This window comes from Branchiostoma belcheri, unplaced genomic scaffold, assembly GCF_001625305.1.
Source record: "Branchiostoma belcheri isolate BF01 breed outbred unplaced genomic scaffold, Haploidv18h27 scaffold33, whole genome shotgun sequence".
Lineage (NCBI taxonomy): Eukaryota > Metazoa > Chordata > Leptocardii > Amphioxiformes > Branchiostomatidae > Branchiostoma > Branchiostoma belcheri.
In genome coordinates, this window is record NW_017803943.1 from 450,062 (window position 1) to 473,978 (window position 23,917).

Consider the following 23,917-nt stretch of genomic DNA (forward strand, 5'->3'; position numbering starts at 1 on the left):
ATGTTGACTTTGAAACCAGTTTGTTTTATTATTCTGCCCTCTCTTCCAAGTAAGGGTCCATAATTTTTGTAATTTGCCATTGTGAGGATATGTAACATTAAATTTTCTCACACATGTAGGCTCTTGTGTTCTTCCCACATCGACACTGAAGCCTTTGAACGGCGAGGAAAAAAGTTGTAGCCTCTTAGTACCAGGCTTCGGGAGGCGGCTGGAAAGAGTAGAAATCGGCCAAATAGAGAGATAACATGCCGGGGGAGTTTGTCTGCGGGGAGAAAACATTTTGCCGCACAAACTGGCATGATTATCTCTCTATCTAGCCGATTTCTACTCTTTCCAGTTGCCTCCCGAAGCCTGGTAGAGGCTACTACTAGTAAGTTGGATACTAGTATTTCAAAGTTTCGGTGACGTAACGCAACGCCCTCGCGCGAGCGTTCCGATTATTGCATCACGCTGGCCGACGGTTCCCGAAGGTGACGTCATGGTGGCCGAAGTGGCAGCCCAGATTCTCCAGACCGACCAAAGATGGCGGCGGCTGAGCTGCAGTGGATGCCGGATTCCCTATACAATTCCGCCATCACAGCCGTCGTCGACAACTATTCCCGCACCAGGAAGGACGTTAGATCACTACCAGACAACATCCAGTTCGATATTTATTACAAGGTGCGTTGTTTTGGGGTGTAAGGTGGCGTTTTGGGTGGGCGATCGCTGGGGGAATTTTCCGACCCCCAGGTCTTTTGGTTTAATTTCTGGATCGTCGCTACAAAGTGTCAATAAATATGGTTTGCAGCGATCTTATGAAAATGTAGAAGGGCAAAACCCTCTCCGATTCCTTCCTAAGTCGCCAAAAATCGTCTTGAATCTCTTAATCAATGTGTTAACCAGGAGATCAGCAAGATCGACAGATTAAACTAGAAAGGGAAACTCCCAAAATATTTTACTAGATGTGACAGTTCGGAAAATTATTTAGCAGACTTGGAAAGTCACACGATTTTCTACCTAAAATTCGTGAACAAAATCCAGACTCCAAACACATGCCCCACAAGCCTCTTTCACTACAATGTTTTGCTAATATCTACGACTGGATTCCTATGCCATGACTGTCATCATAATTTAAGACCTACCAAATTATGTCTGGTTGGATCGAAAATTCAATTTGCCCCCCTCCCCCATTGATGTAACTCAACAAGTGTCAAAATATGGGAGCACATAATTTTTTGGCTGTGTCGGCCATTTACTTAAGTTAGTTAAACAGATTTGTGTCATAAAATTATGCATGTAAATACTAAATTTCTAAGTTCATTCTTGATTTTGATATCATGTTGTTGTGTACATTTAAGTGTAGTTGTACATTTAAGAATAGTTATATCAAGAAGGTTACATTTTTAGTAGCATTTGCTTGCATGTGTATATGTGGTTTACCACAAAAATTAAAGAAGCTATGGATAGATTGTCATGCATGAAATTTGGTATGTGTTATAAGGCCTACTATATGTATTGAATAAATAATTAGATTTGGACCCCCTGGTGGCTTTCCTCAGTACTGCAGCACTGCAGAACTCCCACTACTGATATCTCCTGTTCTTTGCACCATAACACACTGAGGCTTGAGTATTAGTCTCTACCAGACTAACTACGCTGGCTATATATAGGAGAATATTTGCCAGGGGAGTTTGGCCGCCTTGTAGGTTTGACAGGCCGCGCAGGAAAGAAACTACCTCCCCGAAGCCGGACTCCCCTGGCCAATTTTACTCTCCTTTTGCCAAATTCTTCGATCCGTATTCCCGTAGAAAGGCCTGGTGGAGGCTACTTGAGTACCAGTCTTCTATGTACAGTGTAATGGTACAATGTATATCATGCAAATTATAATACTGCTTACTTTAAAGCTGTTACTAGCTACTAGTACTAGTGTTAGTTCCACAGGATATGAGTTTAACAGCAAATCCAGGCAGAGGATGTGTTTGTCACGACAGGAAAAAACTGACATATTTGGGTCAGGAGTGAACTCAGGAATGATCCCACAGCACCAGATCTAAGATTAGAGAACAGTAGGGGTAGCTTAACGACCTACATGTGCTAGTTTCCAAGCAGAGGTTTGGATGGAAGTTTGTAAAATTTTCTGACAGCCATCCACCGGACTGTCAGCGGTTACTTACCGTACGGTATGCATCAAATGTCTCTGATATTGGAGAAAAATGCTTGAACTTGAAGGGGGAGGGAAGGTTAGATTTCCAGAGAGGAACGGGAAAAATCTCCTCCTTCTTAATCTATCTGTATATAGGAAAATAGGAGATTTTTTATGCAATTCCAATGTACACGTCTTTTGCTGACTCTAAATTGCATTCAATCCAAAGAGAATCAGTCACCAAGTTTAGTAGGGACACAATCATTAGATACAATGTTGAGGTTAGATGTAACAAGTTGTTTGGTGTAATGTAGCCAGCTGCTGCTGTAGTACATGCTAAGCTGGTGTATTACGCCGAAGAGCGGTTATACCGGCTATACTGATACAGAAGCTAGTGTGTTACACCGAAAGGCGGTTATACCAGCTATACAGATACAAAAGCTGGTGTGTTACACCGAAAGGCGGTTATACCAGCTATACAGATACAGAAGCTGGTGTGTTACGCCAAAGGGTTATACTGGCTTTACAGATACAGCTACAAAAGTTTGCTCCTAGCAATGATGATGATGTAACGTGTCGACAAACCAGTCTTGAATTTTCTCTGTTTCTTTTCCTCCCAGTTGTACCAGCAGGGCAGATTATGTCAGCTGGGCTCGGAGTTCTGTGAGCTGGCCGTCTTCTCCAAGGTTGTACGGGCAAATGACAAACGGTATGTTGGTTTGAAAAGCTTGATACACTATTATATATATATTGTTTGAATTCTAGCTATGTGACTTGTTCTGTTACTACCGGTATAACGAAAGGTCTAGAATTTTGGTACTTTATTTGGTAAAGGTGCAGAGAAAAGTAAAATATTGTTAAGATGAGCTAAATCATTTGAAGATGAACCTTATATGACATATCAGCTGGCAAATGTGACCTTCTAGTTGTATGTTGAACTGTTACAGGTTTGTTAGAATGATGGGCCAGATAAAATACTCCTGGTAATTTGTATTGTAATGATGAAGCACTTGTTTAATGAGCTTTGTATTATAATGTACATATATATTACTAGTATCCAGTAGTAGTCTTAGTATATATCCAGCCAGTGTGAAATATAACGAAACTATGTAGTACATTCCATTGTCATTCCCTCCAAAGTTTCAGTCTATGTCTTTGTTTTTTTTATTTTTGCAGCCACCTGCTGCATCACTGTTTCCAGGCACTGATGGACCATGGAGTGAAGGTGTCCACATGTCTGTCTGACACATTCAGCCGACAGTGTTCCTATATACAGGAGTCAGAGGTTTCTATCAGAGACAAGGCCTTACAGCTGGGACTGGCTCTAGGTAGGGCATCCTGTATCCTATCCTATCTGTATTATAGAACCAATAGTCTACATGTGTGTCCTAGTGTAACACCTTCAGTCGACAGTGTTCCTATATACAGGAGTCTGAGGTTTCCATCAGAGACAAGGCTTTACAACTGGGACTGGCACTAGGTAGGGCATCCTATATCCTATCAAGTTCTATCTGTATAACTAGTACCGGTATACTAGTGTATCATAACATAACACTCTCAGCCGACAGTGTTCTTACATAGAGAATTCTGAGGTGTCTATCAGAGATAAGGCCTTACAGCTGGGACTGGCACTAGGTAATGCATCCTGCATCCTCTTCTGTCATATCTGTATTACATTACCAATACCCTGTGTGTGTGTGCGCGTGTATGTGTGTGTGTATATATATGTGTGTGTATGTGTGTTTGTGTGTGTGTGTGTGTGTATGTGTGTGTTTGTGTATGTATGTCACTATGTGTCTGTATTTCCACATGGCCCTTTGGTCAGGTTGTAATGGACATGGTTGGGTTCAGTCTGTCTTAGAGGGAGACTTAAATCACGTCTACACATGTACATCTGGTAGTGCTCGCTGTTTTATTTATTTATTTCATCTTAAGACGGCTGGGTAGCCCCATTCAGCTTACATTAGCTGTTTTCCAAGGGGGCCCAGCAAAATTACACAAGACATTGTTACATACAGTAAGACAACATACAGTAAACATAAAAGTCTGATGCGTCAAGACAGAGTCATTTCATTACATGACCTCCTCAACAGCTGACAGCTGGTGTTGTTTCCCTGGTACAATAAAGAAAGACTTGTAGACACCATGGTGAATGAGAAGAGGACACAGTCACCATTACACAACATCAAAATATTTCATGGAGGTCTGAGATCTCTGAATTCTTGTTGTTTTTGTGTAGGATCGTTCATGTCAGAAGCGGGCTGGTACGCAGAAGGAGAAAAGATTTTCCTGACCTGTCTGGTGTTAGTAGTAATTTTATTTGGTAGCCTTGTTCATTGTTTATTCGTTTTTGTTGTTTAGGATCGTTCATGTCAGAAGCGGGCTGGTACGCGGAGGGAGAGAAGATTTTCCTGGCGTGTCTGGAGCTGTGTGAACTGGTGGAGGACGTGTCTCACTGGCTCAGGGGCCTGGAGTTCTGCACAAGGTGGGTAGGGGGAGCCGCTGAGATGTGGAAATGTATATAAATGCATTTTTGAAGGATGCGTTTCTTAATAAAAAAAACTGAATTACTCAAGCGACTGGATATGACTTTTGAACATCTAACATCATCCCTAGACATTGTTTAAAGCTATCTAATGACAATGCCCCTACTGTACTTGGTGACAGTGAGTTCCACTCTGCGAAAGTTCTAGGAAAGAATGAATTCTTGAACACCTCAATCCTTGGTTGATAACTGTGATACTTGAAGGCATGACTATTTCTTGTTTTCTTCTGGGCTGGTATTACTATTAGGTACTTAGTAGTTGGTACATTATGAAAGGATTGAAACTTTAACTAATGCCAATCTCCTTCCAGATTGTTGCACGTGTGAAATGCCAACTATAAATACAACTTGATTTACAGAAACAAAATGATTATGAAACAATTGAAACTGAAAGTAGTAGTAAAAACTAATTATTGAATCTCGTTCCAGATTGTTGCACGTGCGAAATGCCAACTGTAAGTACAACCTTGGTGAGGATACCTACCAGAAGGCGCTGGGTTACGTGACCAAGCTGCAGCGTCTGGGACACAGCGTGAACTTTGCGCTGCTCTACAGCGAGTACAGTGCCCTGATGTTCGCTAAGAGCCAGTATGACGAGGCTTACAGGTGGAGCGTGAAGGCACTCAGAGAAATCAGACAGAACCTCCCCATGAAGGTAGGGTTAAGGTTTATTCAGATTACTGTTTACAGGTTTAGGCTATACTTCTATGTAGGTTGAAGACAGTCCCCAAAAGTGATGTGAGTGTGCAAAGAAAGAACTGTTTGGGGGAAAAGTTGCCTTCATTTTGAAATCTAAGTTGTCACGAGGGTCTGAATACCCAGAGCATAGTTTATTCAGAACTTTCCTTCAGGTTTATTTTATTTATACAAATAGTTTAATTGCAAGTTCATGGAAACATGAAACAACAATGTACAGAAAGACTATACAGACAGTTCAAGTTAACAATGTGGAACAAGTGACTATTATATCAATTGTCATGATGTTATACAATTTAACATTTTGGGTTTGTTTATTTGTGTGTATGTTATTATTGCCATGGGTGAATCAACTCAGTGGTAAAAACACAGCTTTACATTAGGCCACTAAGTCATGTATGACACACAGTTCGGACATTGATATGAAAGAAAAGCACATTCGATTATGTCTAACTTTGTAATGGTGCTCTCTTGTTTCTGTTCCCAGGTTGTTATTGATGTCATCAGACAAGCATCAAAGGTGGGTGGTTGTACAAATTTAGTTCTGATGGTCATTATAGAGTTAGGCAAAGTCACACTTAAAGATTCTAGTAGTTAGGCATTCTGTGCCATATAGGAGTAATATGTTATTAATTTTACCAGAAAGGTTTTGGTAGCTTTTTGCTTGTGTTTGAACTCTAAAAGCTATGGATAGATTGTCATGAAACTTGTCATAAACATCATATCTCTCTGTATATTTTGTTGTATATCTTGAGATCTGTTGTTGTTTCAGGCCTGTGTGGTGAAGAGAAAGTTCCATCAGGCAGAGCTGCTAGTCAAGCATGCGGTCTATGTAGCCAGGTAGGTACATGTACAATGTACATGCTTAAAGGCATCCAATGCAGGGCAGCAAAACAAAACTTATTCTGGATGAGGAAATCTGTCTGATATTGACATTTACTGCCATTTCTTAGCACGTTTTCCTCATTGTTTCACATTAGAAGTACTTGAAATATCCCCCAAACAAGCAATGTGTTAGTTTATAGTTAGAATCAGCCTACGATATCGCTAGAAAACAAGCAATCGCATTTTTCCTGGGTTCGGCAAAATGAAGGGTGTGTGCCTTTCCAGGGATCATTTGAGGAGTCCCTTTAATAAATAGCTATAATCAGCCTAGGAAACAAGCAATCACTTTTCCTGGGGTTGGAATTGTGGTATCAGCATAAGTTTTTATTGCAAAAATTAATGATTATATGTCCTTCCAGGGAGCACTTTGGCCCCAAACACCCCAAGTACTCAGACACCCTGCTGGACTACGGCTTCTACCTTCTCAACGTGGACAACATCTGTCAGTCTGTTCATGTCTACCAGGTAGGGATGGTCTTCTAGTTCAAAGTCGTTCTGTGTGATATAGCTAGCTGCTGCCAGGCCACATGCCTTCGAAGCTGGTGTGTTACGCCAAAGGGCGGTTATACAGGCTATACCGAAGCTGGTGTGTTACGCCAAAGGGCGGTTATACAGGCTATACCGAAGCTGGTGTGTTATGCTGAAGGGCGGTTATACCAGCTATACTGATACAGATACAGTTTTTTAAAAAAATCTCACTTTGAGAAAGCAATTAGAAGACTCGAGGGACTTGATAGTACAAAATCATGTCTTCAAGGCTTATGCCACTTTGGGTAGCACCTTGAAGCTTTGAAATGAAACATTTAATGTGTGTATAACATTAGGGTTAAAATCATCTTAATTTATTGTGCTTAGAATAAACATACATGAGCATTATGTATGAGCTAGATACCATATTAATTACCCTTTACAATTATATCATTGTACTACACTAAAGTCTTGCTATGATCATTCATTCATGTTTCAAGAACCTGGGGGCTGCTTAATATGTGAGTAGGTGGCAAACAAAAGTACCAAGATTTAAATCATGACAAAAGTTCCAGAAGTGTCATAAAATGATGAGTTAGTTTACCTCATGGGTAAGATGGAATGATGTAGTTGTGACAAGATGCTAGATGGCTCGTGTCCGAAACTTGCAAAAAAGTTGATAGATGATTATAGATATGCCACATGATAGTGAGTTGTCATGTACGTGGTGAATTGATGAGACATTTTGCTTCGTTTGTAAGATGGAATGATGCCGTTTTGACAGAATGTTGGATGGCTTACAAGTAGAAACCACAGATATGCACACTTTCAAGGAATGAATTAAACCCCTGATACTTGCCTCATAGGGCTTTTTAAAATTTCTTTCATGGGAATACATGTAGGTGTACTGCATGTAGTACTGTTGCAGAATAAGATGCACAGAAAAAATATTAGGTGCATGGTATAAAATGAATAAAACACACAAGGTCAATGACCTGGACCAAATGTCTGTCACCATGGTACTGATAACTGTTGCTGTAGCAGACACCCTGTGGTGTTGGATTAAATTATGTGGCAGGACAGAGCTGGAGGGACTAGTACTGGCACTGAATAGTTTCATAAGGTTGGTAAGTCACCAAGTAAAGATGCTTTTTTTACACAACCAAGTCTTCTATTCACAGCCGACATTTTAGTGACCGTCTGTCACCTTCCTCAGGACAATTCTAGACCATGTGAAGGTTAACATTATGCATTTGCTTTGTAAATGTTACTTTACTAGTTATTATTATTATCCTCCCCCAGGCTGCCCTGGACATTCGGCAGTCTGTGTTCGGAGGCAGAAACATCCACGTTGCCATCGCCCACGAGGACCTGGCCTACTCCTCCTACGTACACCAGTACAGTTCGGGCAGGTTCGAGGATGCCAAGTAAGTCAGGTTCAAGTTCAAGTTAGATTTACAATGTATGTTAAAGTTACAGTTAAAGCTTGCTTTGCAAATGTTACTTGCTTCATCTGGGGTGTTATTTGTATGTTCTGTCGCAGAGTTTATGTGGTATTTGTGTGTTCGGCCAAGAAGTCCTCATTTCGAATCCTGCTATGTCACTGATCTTTTGCCCTTGGGAATGGCACTTTGCGCAACTTTCCTCACTCCATCCAGGTTTAAAAAGGAGCACCTGATATCGGTTTGGAAGATTAAGCTAACATGTGGTAGAAGAAGAGGGAAGGGCTCTGTCTTCCAATACCACAATTTATTGCCCTAGACACTGGATTAACAAGACACTGCCCCTATGGCCTGAAACAGGCTATGGAACTACATCATAGTACATGTACCTTTACTTTACCTTTTTGTAGGTTCCATGCGGAGCGAGCCATCGAGATCATCGTTCACATCCTCCCCGAGGAGCATCTGCTGCTCGCCTCATCTAAAAGGGTCAAAGGTCAGTTATACTTATAACAGCTATCATAATAAATTGTTGACACTGACTCACTCACTCACTCACTCACTCACTCACTCACTCACTCACTCACTCACTCACTCACTCACTCACTCACTCACTCACTCACTCACTCACTCACTCACTCACTCACACTCACTATCCAGGATTAGATTATACTGCTGCTGTTGTCCCTGCCACAGGGGTCGGCAGCAGTCGGCTAGTAGTACTGGTCATCACACTGCACCTCCAGGCAGCCCTGTCCTGTTGGTCAACACCTGCAAGGCCACACTCTCACAGCTCTTCACACACTCCATCCACGTCTTTTTCAGTCTTCCTCGACCTCTGCTGCTAGGCAGCTGCAGTTCAATGATGTTATTGATACAGCCACGATCATTTAAAATACCACTCATTTCATAAAATTAAAAACATAGAGTGTACATAATTGCGAAAGCACATAACATGATTACATGTACATTCATATGACTACAGAGCAACATGTACATTGTAGTAGGGTCCCAAATTTAGAATTCTGTTGCCTGTCCTTGTAGTGAACAAGTCATGCATGATGGAGATGAACTCAGTTTGTGGAAAGGATCAAGGTTGAAGCTGTAATTCCTGGAAAATCGTAACTACTTCAACGTAAACCAGCATTTCTAATGTGATTTATGAAAAGTTGTAAGATGGCCTTGTGCATTTTCCTTGATCCCAGTCATTTGTTTCAGAGAAAGCACACTAATCCGCTGGTACAGCATGTTGTGGTTTTTTTAACCTTTAATTTATTTATTCATGAGAAGCTGAAATAGGCTGTGGACAGAGGTGTGATGAAATTGTAGTGACAGGTGGGGCAAATTCAGTGCTAATGACATCTGTGCCTGTGTGAGAGGACAGGTGGGGGTCACACCTGTCTGTTTTCATCAGAGACAAACAAGTGCACTTCCTGCTTCTAACGTCAAAAGGTTCTACACAGGCTCAATGCTGCCGGCATCCTTCTCACATGTATAAAAATTCTCCATGTCCAGCCTTGAGATCGCAATTGACTGCCACAACAAGGAGAAAACTGCTCCACAGTAATTTAAACTTAACTTCCAGTATCTAAACTTCTTCATTTTAATTTCCAGCCCTGATCCTAGAAGAGATCACGATCGTCTGCCACAACAAGGAGCTTTAGAACCGTTCCACATCAAATCACTAATAATTATTGTGTCTGCCATAAACTCACTGTAATAACATACATTGTAAAAATTTGATTTTCATGTCCAGCCCTGATCCTAGAAGAGATAGCGATTGACTGCCACAACAAGGAGTTGGAGAACATGCTGCTCCACGAGGCGCAGGAGCTGCACCTGTCCTCGCTCGCCCTCGCCATACGAGCCTTCGGAGTCGTCAACGTGCAGACAGCCAAGCACTACGGCAACCTGGGGAGGCTCTACCAGTCCATGCAGAGGTATAAGGTGAGGAACAAGGAATAAAACTATCATAGAGTGGAACTCACTGCATCCCTAGATAACTGGGAAAGCTCTACCAGTCCATGCAGAGGTATAAGGTGAGAAAAAAGTCAGGAAAATTGTTCTTTTTTTTCTCTCCCTAGAACTATCATAGAGTGGAACTGGCACAGTACATGGACCAGTACAGGTTAGGTGACAGACATCAGAAATACCAGTGCACAGCTTCAATTTGTGCAGGCAACATGTCAAGCGCTGACTACAAAGGAAGGTCTGGAACTTGTAGATGAACATGTTTGCTCGCTCACTGACCCTGATCTCTCCATCATAGACCCTAGTGCTTTTTCATACAATCCTTTTATTTAACATTAGAATACTGTTATAGCCTGTATATGCTGTCCATGTCAAACTCCAGTGTTATAACTTCATGTCAGCCTGAGCCCTTTGCAACAGCCACTGGCTAGTTGGGCTGCCCTGACTGTGTGTGTTGAACAGCCAAAGTAAGAAGATAAAATGAATACAGAGCTTGTTTCATATGTCTCCTCCAGGAAGCTGAGGAGATGCATCTGAAGGCCATCGACATTAAGGAGAAGCTGTTGGGACAGGAGGACTATGAAGTCGCGCTGTCCGTCGGACATCTGGCCTCGCTCTACAACTACGACATGAACCGCTACGACCAGGCTGAACAACTGTACCTCAGGTCCATCTCTATAGGTGAGGATGGTGCTTATTGTTCAGTGTTAGAAATATCCATCTGCAGTGTGCATTTTGCAGAGACATTTTTAATACTGCAGAAGACAAACTAAGCAACCAGCAATTTTGCATATACTGAAAAAATCAGGCTAGGGATTCAATGATGACTTTGTGTATATATATATAAGAGCTTTTGACTCTATAAATATACATCATCTTTCGAGATGGAAGCATGCCTACATGCTTGTTTTTTTAAAATTGCATGTAAAAGGTAAAACATGCAATTTTTGTATATGCCATTGGTTTAGATCAGAATTTTTAAGTGCATATTTGCTGATGAAATAATTTACGGATGAATCACTTTGCCTTCAGGAAGGAAACTGTTCGGTGACGGTTACAGTGGTCTGGAGTACGACTATCGTGGGCTGATCAAGCTGTACAACTCCATCGGCAACATAGACAAGGTGTTTATTTATTTATCTATTTATGAAGATTTACCACATTTGTGGAAGGATTGACATAACAGGTGACTATCACCTCTTCAAAGATGTCAAACCTGAGACCAGACTATAATGTTTGAACCACAAGGCCTCATTAGTATTCTTACTAGTTTTAAATATTATTACAATTTTATATAATGAATGATATTTTATAGCAGTGTATTGTATTGCATTTTTATGACTATTGTATGTTATCGTAGGAATTTGTATTTCATGTCAACAATTCTTCGACTTTGTAATTTGTATTGCACTGTATTTATATTGTTGTGTTTGGGAGGACAACTTGTAAAGGTGTCAATACACATGTTTTTTCCTCCCTTCCACTTGTATATTTGTACTTGTGGTGAATTCTAATAAACAAATAAACAATAACCTTAACAATAATTCCTATCATAACATTGGCCTTTCTGCTTTTATAAAAGGTTCTGGAGTACCACGAGATCCTGAACAGCTGGAACCAGCTGCGTGATCGCGCCGTGCCGATTAAGGACGCGCTCCAGGATGTGGAGCTGAGCGAGAGATCCACGGAACACGTCATCCAGCAATTTCTCGATTCTTCGTCATCTTCGGCGTGTTCATAGTACTGGTTTGACCCGCTAGACCAAATTGTGTGTATGTAAAGGCATCCAAGGCAGTTTCAGGGTGGCGAAACAAAAGATATTCCGTCTGAGGAAGACGTTTCTTAGCATATTTTCGTCATCATTTCATGCTGGAAGCATTTGAAACAGCTCCAAAATGAGAAACAAGACTTAGTCACCTAGGCTGTTTCAGGGCTGCAAAACATAACTCTGTTTGAAAAATGACGTTTCTGTCATTTCTTGGCATATTTTCGCCATCATTTCATACTTAAAACATTTGAAATAGCCCCAAAACAAGTTACCTGAGGAGTACCAAAGCAAAACAAATAATACCAAACAAAAAGATACCAAACAAGCAACGGTTTTCGGACAAAGACATCACATTTTTGCCTCACAGATATCAGTAAGCTATGGGGGAGGGTTGATAAAAAAATGACCAGAAAATTAAGTTTAAAAACCCAGTTGTACTGCCCTGGAATCGCTTTGGGTGCCTTGAAATAATGTGTACAAAGAAAAGAGACCATAGAAAATAACACCTAGGGAAGAAAATTAGATATGACATAAGTATGAAATATATATATATGTATCTATAAAACATATGTCTGAAATAATGTGAGATCACTGAAGAATATGGTAACAGAGATGGTCGGCTGTGAAGTTAGCTTTACAGCTGCCATATTGTCTTGATTCCATTTTATGTTGAATGTGTTATGTAGGTCGAATTGATCAGTAAGAGTTCACTGCATAATATTTGTTGTTTTATTTAACTCCTAGGCCATACTGAATTAATATGTTGGTTCTCAGATTTGCCGGCTTCATTTTTTCTAGCCTTGTTTGCTTCTGAGTCTCTTTCGTCCTCTGCAAAATTCCTGGAGAGGACGAAAGAGACTTGGCATCAAAATTATTATTATTATTATTTTTTTTTGCTTTTGAAATAACAATTACTATCTAGGATATAAAGCAACCCTAAAATGTTTTATACATTTAAACAACAACAGTTTGAAAAAACCCTTGACTTTCTAGCTGTATGTATGTTAACGTTATTTCTGACTATTTTCAAGATGGAAGGATGCCTACTACCACTACTGACAGTGGTAGCATTTGGGTCCATCACAGAATCCCTGTTTGATTTTTTTTCCCCTGCCCACTCCATCAGTTTCCTGCACAAAGCTGAGAACTAAGAAGTTAAATTGGTGTGGCCCTGAGTTCATGATTTGTTTCTGTTATTGTGTACAGCCCAATAGATCTTTTCTCCAATCGCCAGACTGATTGAATGTAACACTGTACTCTGTAATTATGTCTCTCGTATCTGTAATTATGTCTCTCTAGGCACCCAATGCAATTTCAGCAAGACAAAAAAATGGATGAGAAAATCTGTCTGACATTGACTGCCATTTCTTAGCACATTTGATACATGAAGTGCTTGAAATAGCCCCCAAAACAAGACATGAGGAGTGTCTTTATGTTTGGGTACCGCCCATAAATAGCTAGAGCCAGCCTATGATAAGAAACAAGCAACCGTTTTCCTTCAGCGGCATCACATTTTTGCCTCACATATGTGTATGCTATGGGATGGGGTTGATTCAACTTAGGCCATGTTGATTTGATTAAAAAAAAGTTGCTTTCACTATGAAATCTACGTAGTCATGAAGGTTGAACAAATGGCACAGAATATGTTATGGCGAATGATCTACTCTTCGAATTCATTTCTTTACATTTTTGTCTTTTTTCCTTTGATTTTGGCATACTACGACATTGGTATCGTTTCTAAATGTTTTCCTTGCAACTTATGGTATATTTTTGCTCATTTAGCAACTGTTTTGCATGATTTACAGTATGGTTGAAAACTTTTTTTTTTTGGAAACGGCCGAAAATTCATGCGCGCGCGGATGTCATCCATATAATCAAATCAACATGGCCTTACTAAAATTCTTGCATGAAAAGAATGTCCAGAAAATTGAGTTAAGTAAACTTTGAAAATTCAGTTTTGTTGCCCAGAAATGACATTGGATGCCTTTAAACTTATCAAGCGACACCATAACTAAACCAACAGGTTTGTGGGTACAAACTCAGGAGACTACATGTACTTTTAGTACTTATAACTTAACATGTATGTCCTTTTAATCAACAAACTCTTGTCACCTGGAAGTGAAGGAAACTCTGGCAAGCTGTGAAAACATAATATAATACAGAATTGAAGCCTGTATTACTTATTTAAGTACAGAGGAATATGGTAAAGAACTTGAGTGTAAAGAACTCATGCCAAATACACTATTTATAGTTATACATTAGAAGACCACTTTTGGAAGTGTGACTATGTTATAGAATTGAGATCATAGCATCCTTAGGCCACACCAATTTAATTTCTTGGGTAATGGATTCATCAGCTTCATTTTTTTCTGATTTGCAAAAAAAAAATTCAGAATCAACTGCAAATGCTCATATTTTGCCCTGAAAAGTTGAAAACAGTCATTTTCTTCCTAGTTGTTGCAGTTATTCCAATGGTATCATTAAAAGTTCAAAATTCATTGTTTAAATTTTGAACCAGCCTGGTGTGTTGACTTCATGGCTCCTATCGTACCATTTTGGGTCATAATAGGATGCCTAAGCCTGTTTCTATTTTTATTTTTTTTTAAGAAAAATCCGTTAACCAAGAAATTAATTTGGGGTGGCCTTACATCAAAGGAAAGAGATAATCATTTCCGTTGAATGCCTTCAGGTTTTTTCTTGTTCTTTTGTTGATATTTTTTCTTGTTCTTTTGTTGAGAAAAGCTCTATTTACTGGTAGGAATGATGGAAACATTCTGTCGATGTGGAGACAAAAAAGCAGTGATATTCACCGCTGACGTGTTTGTAAATAAAATTTGTCTGTAAAGTCAACAGTATATAGAACGTTAAGGTTTCTTGACACACGTAATTCCTAACTTTGAGTTTAACTTTCCTCTTTTTTAAAGCAGGATTGAAACACAGAAGACACTGCTGCACTTCTGGGTTTTTTTTTTGTTCGAATGGCTAAAATAAAATGGCTACATGCACATATGGAAAGTAAAGATGAGTTTTATGATCAGTTTTTCTGGCGTTATTTTGTATGTGTGTCGATTAGGTTATAGGCTCTCAGAAACAAGATCCAAGAGGTTGTGGGTTCGATCTGGCATTCCTAGCTAGAAATTGGGAAAGGTATTTTACACAGGTTTCCTCGGTCTATCCACGCGTACGTGTAAAATGGGTACCTGACTTCGGTTGGGGAGGTAAAATGTTGTAGAAAGAGGGATTGGCTCCACCTTTCAATACCGTGCTATAGAGACAGTGAAGTAAAAAATGCTGTCAACTATTCTACAGCCCCATGTAGCCTTTGGCTAATGTCAAAGCAGATCCTACGATGGCAAGACAGTATCCATTGGCCAGAGAAGTGCGAATAAGCTTCGGTGGCTCATGGACACTTCTCTGGTCAATGGATACTGTCTTGCCACCGTACAAAATGTTGGATCTGCTGAAGATAGAGGAAATTGTCGGTACAGTAACTAAACAAGCCCTCTGGGCAGAACGCACCGCCAAAGCTGGACCGGACACACCGGAGATGGGCTGAGATTTGCGTCAATTATGTGAAATTGATTGAGCTACTGAGATATAACTACGTCATACGATGTGACGATAATGGGAATATGGGGAAGAGATAGTGTGAAACATTAGTCTCCACCAGACTTCTTTTGCGGGGTGAATAAATCGTAGAAATCGGCCTAAAAAGGGTATTAATTGGCCAGAGAAGCAATGGAGCTTCTCTGGCCGGCTATCTTCTCTGGCCAAGTAATACCCTTTTAGGCCGATTTCTACGTTTAATTCACCCCACAAAAGAAGTCTGGTGGATACTAGTGAAACATAACATGCCAGGGGAGTTGGTCCGATAGCTTGGTACATGGTGGAGGCTACGTAACATCTGAAAAGTGGAGCGGAAGGATTGAAAGATGAGAGAGATGAGACAGATCTAGAGCACACAGAGAATGGGTAAATAGGACAAGGGCACATGAAAAGATGCCAAATTAAAATGGCAGAATCTTGGATACCGAACAGGATTACTTCAAGAGAGGCATAAAAGAAGCCGTATACATCAGGGCACTTCAACCATCGCTCAACCGGGACGGGGGGCGATATCGAATTCAGACAACCCTTTGCTGACGTCACACGTGGGAAAAATCACGTGTCCACAGCATTTGGGTCAGATAGCTGAGGAAGACTGAGTGATTCAGTCGAAAATTTCTGGTGAGTCAAATTTTGAGTTGGAGAAAAGTTTAAGTTTTTCATAATAAAATGGCAGCGTTTTGCGTCGTGAGCAACCTCATTTTACCCTGGTAGTGTATAGACGTACTCCAGAGCCCGATGCAAAACAACTTTCTTCTCTGGGTTTTCTTGTCAAAGAACAAATTTACAAACAAAATACAAAATGTTCATGCTGTTGTACTAGTCTCCACCAGACTCCTTTGCAGGCTGAAGAAATTGGACTAAAAAGGACCCTCTCTGGCCGGCTAATTCTCCTAGCTAGTTATATTCCTTTTTAGGACGATTTCTACTATTACGTATACAGTAGTAGTACGTGAAGCGGCCTCCATGAACCTCCCAACTTCTAGAATTCTCTAACGACATCCTGCAGGCCATTGTCGGCCTTCACCTTTTGTGTATGAATAAGGGCTACAATGAGGCATAAATTTTCTTCTGCCTGAAGGACAGCACCCTCCAAATTTACTTTTTTCAGACAAGACTAAAACAGAGACAAAAGTGATCTAGGAAGGGTAATATTTTTACAGGTACATTTGTATTTAAGGCGTTACACGCCTTTTTTTTGATAGTGTGAAACTTTTTTTTTTAATTTTTGTCAACGATGTCGGCCGGATATGCGTTAACAATTAGAGGCGATGGACGTAATAGGAAGTTAGTAAGTATCCGGCCTTTCTGTCTGGTCAAGGCTAGTATTGTGCGTTTCCATTGTGATTTCGCAAACAAGGAGCGGCTTACATGGAGACACAACTTTCAGTTAGCGGATTTACGTGACTACGTATAGCACTTCAAAGCCAAAATAGGACTTATACGTAATGCTTGGGCCAGTGGAAAAGTAGTTCTTACAATGAGGTCCTTTCTTCTAGGCTGAAGTATTGTCCAACGCCTGCACACCTAACCCTTCGACTCCGTGAAGTGCGCTGGCCTTGGTTCATGTACATGTAGCACCCTCAAGCCACTGTTCTCACTCACGAAACCCACGTATTTATATCATTTGACGTAGTCATTAGTGTTTCCGCACTAACTTGGTTATGTTCGAGCCCTCCAGAGCATAACGAGGGCCGCCCGGGTAGGAGTAGAGACAAACAATACTTAGTAGTACGTATATACAGGCCTTGCATACACAGGTGCAGATAGTTACAGTCACTGTACTAGGTTTTTCAAAACAAAACTGAGTAGTGAGCTCTTGGTGCAGTTTACGCACAATTTAATATGAAAGGATGCACCGCTTGTGCTAGAAAGCGTTAGTACATGTACTCGTGAAAGTACTTGCACATGAAGATTTTATTATCTGAGGAAGTTGAACGTTTCATTTCCAGTTTCGCGGCCGAAAAATTGTTGCACTGAATGACTGATTCACTTTAACTCGCAGTACATTTTACTCTCCAAGCAGAGGTTTGTGTCTGGGGTTATTTTTGGTGTGTTTTTGCACTGGACTTTTTTTTCACGGTTGGGGTGGGTGAAAAAAATTCCAGTGCAAAAGAGAAACCTCGATAAAGAAGCCTAAAAACTCGCCAAAATAACCCCAAACCCAAACCTCTGCTTGGAGAGTAGGTACATTTGGCAGGACGATGAACCGTAAACGGCCTCTAGCCTGCACCCCGCCAGGGCAGGCGCTGATGTAATAGAGGCTGACGTAGACCTTTCAACGATGCCACGTACTATTGGAGTCAGCTTGTCGTGAAACGCGTCCCCGAGGTATTATTAGAGTTATTTTTACGGCGGCCTTTCCAGTACTTAGTAGAGGCAATGAGCTTTCAGCTACCAGCTCCTTGGTAGAGGCTTGGCCTTCGGCTTATTTTAGACGTGTTTTGTACGCGTTTTTTATCGGGCTTTCTTTTTTGTGCTGGTATCTTAAGGTGGGGAACGGTGATTGCCTTGCAAATGGATACTAGCCTCTACCAGGCTTCGGGAGGCGGCTGGAAAGAGTAGAAATTGGCCAAATAGAGAGATAACATCCAAGGGGAGTTGGTCCGCTGGAGAGTGCAGTTTGACGCAAACTGTAATCTCCAGAGGAAAGAGGCTAAATGGATATGGCCAATTTAATACTGTCTTTGCAGCCACCGAAACACCTGCTCTTCCATCCAAAAGGTCATGGGTTCGGATCCCGGTCTCTTCGTGGCTTTTTGCTAGCTCGTTAGCGGTACTTGTTCACTACTTTTTTTGGTACTACCAGTGACGTGCATCAGCTCACAGCTATAGTCTGGCTGTCAAGGTTTGAGTTCAGCTCTTTGAATACCCCCTGACATGACAACGACTTAACTCACTGGGAATAATGCACAAGGTGGCAAATGGACTTACATATACATATTCCGTTCACATACATATACAACTATACATGTACATATATAACTTTGTCTAGAGTTAGATGTTCAAAGGTGAGGTGTAACGAGTCGATCGGTGTAATGAAGCCAGCTGCCGCCGCGCCGCGTGCCTGCGAAGCTGGTGTCTTACGCCGAAAAGTGGTTATACCGGTTATAGAGATACAGATATACATATACGGTACCGCCTAGCTTCAATGCATGCAGCGAACTAGTCATAACTGCATTGATGGAAGATGGCAGACGGCCGACGACACGCCGGGTCTTGTTAAGCAACTTTGCTCTTCCATCATTCACCAACCAACCTGATGAAATTATTCACAGATATATATAGTTCCTTCACACCTACAGGTACAAGTATTTATTATTCCCTTCACAACAGGCGCCCAGCCATCCAAAAGACTTTATATTCGTATCAACTCTTTCAAGTACTATGCCGCAGGGATCACTTAAGCTTTGGTCCCAATTGGAGAAAGGGGCCCTGGCGGGTAGTTCCCGGGCTGTTTTTGGCACTTTCGGGCTTGACCCCTATGTGGCCCCGTGGGACACCCCGCGGCTACTGGGCTACTAGTATTTTTGGCCCGTCCGGGACTCGAGAAGAATTTAAGTCTTCTTGGCTTAAATTCTACCCGGGCCCCGCTGGCATAAAGGCACCGTGACCGAGCCGTGAGAACACCGAGAGGTACCCCTCCGGTGGCCGACAGTCCACCGGGACTAATTTGTTACGTCTTCTGCATCTTCTGCGTGTTTTACATTCAATCTACTACATTATCTTGATCTTGACACAGTTTAATGACTTTTCCCACTTGGCGTATCGTAAGACATTATTCCATTTCCGTTCACATTTGGGTGGAATTACTTAGCTAATTAGCTAATTGAAATCAAAGGGAAGAAATGCTTCCTTATTCCACCATATAACCGGTAAACACTACGGCAAACCGCCTTTAGCCATAACACACCAGTCTTGTACAGTAAGTACTAGTAGAATTGAAGTTATGTAAGACTAGACTGCCAGGTTTGAACCGCTCACACCCGGATGGATCCTGATCTTTGACGTGTTTCTTGCCTCACGCGTGGATCCGGAGCTTGACCATGGCCAGTGCTTCAGATTCACGTGTCTAACCAAGGACATTATATGAATGTCTTTGGTCTGACGTACAAACTCTATAGAAGAAAGAAGTGAAAACATGTGAAACGTGTGAAAACATGTGTGAGATGGATCCGGAATCACAAGTCAAAAGCTCTCTGTTATGGACACGTACGCTTGCAAAGAAAATACACCTCATAGTTGCGTGTCTAAGGTGCGTCCAACAAGCGCCCTTGTAAGTCCAACATCCCTTCATTTCCATGTAATGATCGTCATTAGCGCCGAGTCCGACAGACGAGGGGAACGGAACTAGGGAAGCGGACTAAAGCTAACAAGGCCGGACTCTATAGGCTAAGGAGAACCTTTTGAACCTCTTTGCATAGACTAACGACTACCGCCAAACAAAGAAAAGCCGAGAAGATGTGTCAATACGTCAAGACAACAGGATCCTAGGAGAGAGGACTTCGCCAGCCATTGTTCCATCCATCCAGTTAGTACTAGCCGTCACGTGCAAGGCGTGTGCCCACAGGCGAGGCTTCAGCCCACGCGAAAACCGTTCCCTACATATACCGGCGTGCGGACAACGCCGTCCCCACAATCGTACTTACGTACCGACCATGGTGCGTGCCTATTTCCCCACTCTGTACTGCGCTGTCCTGCTAGCTGTCACGGCCGTCAGTCTTGGCTCGGTGCCGCCGAAAAAGCTCACAGAAGAGCCAAACCGAGCTATGGTACATGAAGAGAAGGGCCCAACGCTTCGTCTGTCGCCTGCCGACTTTGCGGACGAAGGCGACGATTCGCTTTCCGACGCCGGGCCGCAGCAAGAAGTCCGCGGGGGGAGGGCCTACTACGCGCCGTGGGTGCCATCAGACGGCACGGTTGCTAGCCCCCGCCTGGCCACCCACCCTCTACCGCTCTCCGTTCTCCTAGGCGACGTCCTGCGTGGAAAGCGAGGTGAGAGTACAGAGATTGGCTACCTCCACAGAGATCACAAATAACTGGCCGTAGTACTACTAGAAACAGCGAGATGCTAGACTGTCCGAGAGCAAGAACGAATAGATATAGGAACTCGCCTATACCGTTCATGGTTCAACTAGTTAGTTTGTATAGTGTTTTGTATCAAATGTAGTCCGGGAAATTTATAATGTATGAAACATGTATTTTTATTTTTTTCTTAATCTTGCGCCTACATGTATATAACTTATATTGGAATGCAAACCTGTTTTTTTAGTGCACCGATATTTTTTAAATTGGTTTACAATGATATAATATGATATGATATGGATCTTTATTGCATGTTCTTGCCCAGATGGGCTAAATGCACAAGAGGATATCCAGTATGTAAAACATGAGTATTTCATACTGGTACGCTATATTCTACTGCAAAGTGCTAGGAAACTATACATTACAATAATACTATAAACTACATGTCATCTACTGTTACTATTTAGTTTTCTTTTAACTGCGAAAAAAATAATAAATCCATCTTGAATTTTGAATCTTGAGGAGGCGGCGCGCAGTGGCGCCGCGGCGGGAGAGAGGTGAGGGTGTACGACCGGGCCACGCGCCGCTGGTACCGCTACTTCATCCCCTCCCTGTCCATGAACAACGTGTTCGGGCAGTTCCGGCCGGCCGGGACCATCAGGCGGATGGGCCGGGAACTACGGGGCGGCGCTTCCGTCCACGCCGACGACTACCAGTCCGAGACCGACTACGGGCAAGCGTCCGACATCCACCGGGAAGGAGGCAGCAGGGCCTGGCCGGAGGAGGACTACGGCTACTACTGAAGGCGGGCGGATACTGTCCTTGGTACTGAAAGGTTTGTGCTTCTATTTGTTGTTGGAATGCTCATCCATAACCACAATATTAAATAACTATTTAAACCAATAAGCATGTAAGGGATCGAGAGAAAGCTACTGAAGGAAGGCGAATAGGGACTATCCATTGTACTGAAAGGTTTGTGTTTCTGTTTGTTGGAATTCTCATCCATAACCACAATATTAGATGAATTTTTTAAACCAATAAGCATGCAAGGCCAAGGGATCGCCAGGAAGCCGTATTTCCCCTAACCCTCCCCCATTTGATGTTATCTAAAATGCAGCCATTAGCCTTAGTGTCAAATACATCAAAACATATTCTCTGTTTCTTCTTGTTCCGACAACCGTACAACGAAACTAGTTGTAATAAAGTACATAAATATATTTATCCCATGCCTGCATGCCCAAGCAAATGTGTCTCCTGCATCAAATCATAACATTAGTAGCACAGACTTCTTCTCATTCAACAGTATGCAATTGTCCGAGTCTTAGACATTTTAGCACGAATTGTTACGGGGTTACATCAACTTCTTCCCACCACAAGAGAAGAAGTCTCAAAATCCAAGTGTTGTTCTCAGCACAAAGTAAAACAGTACACCAACAGGACTGGTGACTGTATTGGCGTCAGTGCTTTCATGTCTTTTCAAAAGATGAAAACACGTTTTTTCTAGTGTAAAGAGATCTTTGATCTGACTCCAATCATAAAGTTCTATCATCTGACGATCTCTCAATGGTTTTTAGCCAGTAATTGGTTGCCCTACATGTACACATTTCTGTGAAAAGCGATCTCAGTCCAATTATAGTAGGTACTAGGCATACTGTGGAATAACCCTGAATAGCTCTGAAGTTCTGTATTCACAACCACAACAAAAGCCGACGTTTTGATGACTGTCCTCTTCATTGGGGCAATTATGACTGATTCACTGTGCATGTGCACTGAAAGCTAAATGTTACTCGTTCACTGTGCACTAGCTTTAACTAGCTAGGAGTTACTGGTTCACTATATACGTGCACTAAAGCTAGTTGGGTTCATACCTATATATACAACAATAGCTAGTGAGAAATGCGAGTCTTGTTAAACTATTGGTTGTGAATTTGCTATTCAATCATTCACCAACCTGATGAAATTATATACATGTGTGTGTGTGTGTGTATGTATGTGTGTGCGTGTATATGTGTGTGTGTATGTATGTGTGTGTGTGTGTGTGTGTGTATTTGTGTGTGTGTGTGCTGTGTGTGTGTGTATCACGGTGTGTGTGTGTGTGTGCTGTGTGTGTGTGTGTATTTGTGTGCTGTGTTTGGACTAGCACTATTTCTCAGAACATATTGATTAGTCACGTTTTCATTTGTAACGAAAATCCCCAACTATTATTACAGATGCTGAAGAAGACACAGAGCCGAAGAAAAGACCACAGTAGCTCTCAGGACAAGACCAACGCCAACGGCTGAGGACTTTCAGGACATAATCTCGAAGAACAGACTATATATAGATCAAAGCGGTTCGATACTTAAGCTTTTGATCTAAGATTTTCAAGGAAAATAAAGGACATTGGAGCAAAACGGAAGACAAACGGCTCTAGGAGCTCAATTTCCTCTTTAAGTTCACATTAGGTCAGTTTTTGTCCACAAACTAGCCTATGTAACCCAAGCTCCGGGGGCTCCCTACATGTATACATAGTCCGCCGGCTGGATGTTGGGCGGCCGGCAAAATAGATTTAATCAGGCTATCCACAAACCATGTATCTAAAAAAATCAAAAAATTATCTCTGTACTTAAACGTTCTCAGCAAACCTACTTATGATATTGGATAAGGTAGCGCGTTAGCAGAACGTACTGCGCCTTTGCGAATCCCGCAATGTATTGTGTGGATATCCCAATACAGTATCAAGTATGCGTAGCACACACACAAAACGTCCCATTTAAGGTCGTTTTGTCGTCTATAGCTTTTAAATGTTGTGTCAGGAACGGGTAAAATCTGATGCAACTTTCAGCAAGCATCCAACGAAAACGGTGAACAAAAACAGATTTCGCGCAGTACGTTCTGCCAACGTGTTATAGCTATGGCAATGAAACATCCCCCTTTAGTTCTTCAGCTTATCTTGACATTAGGACTTAAGCGATTTGATTGACCTTCATGCTAAAAACAGTTAAAACTTAAGCGTGTGTGATATTCGTTTAGAATTCGCTTCGCCAATTTGAGACTGTGAAAATCTAATCCAACTTGCCAGATTACAGTTGAGTAGCAATCCATTCTCCGTCTACCGCACACAACACTCTCTGGTTTTATATTTAGCTTGAAATATCAAAGTGATACTGAATCACAATGACAAACGACGCTGTGAGACTCTTTTGATGTCCGAAGTTGTTTTCGCCACGCGACGTGCGCACGCTGGGACGCGTGACGGCGACGGTCTGACGTACGTGACGTAAATACGACATTTCAGTACGTCAGTTCGCATGGTTCGCCAGGGGGGCGCCGTCACCTTCCCGCCAAAAATGCGTCATCGGGGTGTCATGTTTCAAATTCTTCGATAGGAATTTCTGGCAGGACAATTA

At 41.8% G+C, this 23,917-nt stretch overlaps 2 protein-coding genes across 3 annotated transcripts; both read left to right on the plus strand.

Moving 5' to 3' along the window:
- The first annotated feature begins 503 nt into the window (after nt 1-503).
- LOC109475301 (amyloid protein-binding protein 2-like) lies at nt 504-13,409 on the plus strand. Of its 2 annotated transcripts, none has more exons than XM_019775916.1 (14): nt 504-660; nt 2,743-2,831; nt 3,299-3,450; nt 4,484-4,607; nt 5,097-5,322; nt 5,851-5,883; nt 6,136-6,203; nt 6,608-6,713; nt 8,019-8,143; nt 8,569-8,654; nt 9,915-10,105; nt 10,645-10,810; nt 11,162-11,257; nt 11,716-13,409. In XM_019775916.1, the coding sequence occupies exons 1-14, from the start codon at nt 523-525 to the stop codon at nt 11,868-11,870; spliced, it is 1,755 nt and encodes a 584-aa protein (XP_019631475.1). In that variant the 5' UTR covers nt 504-522; the 3' UTR covers nt 11,871-13,409. The 2 variants fall into 2 exon arrangements, with proteins under 2 accessions (XP_019631475.1, XP_019631473.1); XM_019775914.1 differs by having other exon boundaries at nt 11,162-11,253; nt 11,712-13,408.
- A 6,752-nt stretch (nt 13,410-20,161) lies between these two features.
- LOC109475128 lies at nt 20,162-22,902 on the plus strand. Its single transcript, XM_019775665.1, has 3 exons — nt 20,162-20,504; nt 21,051-21,363; nt 22,739-22,902. Exons 1-2 carry the CDS (start codon nt 20,162-20,164, stop codon nt 21,329-21,331), a joined length of 624 nt encoding a protein of 207 aa, XP_019631224.1. The 3' UTR covers nt 21,332-21,363; nt 22,739-22,902.
- Nucleotides 22,903-23,917: the final 1,015 nt, after the last annotated feature.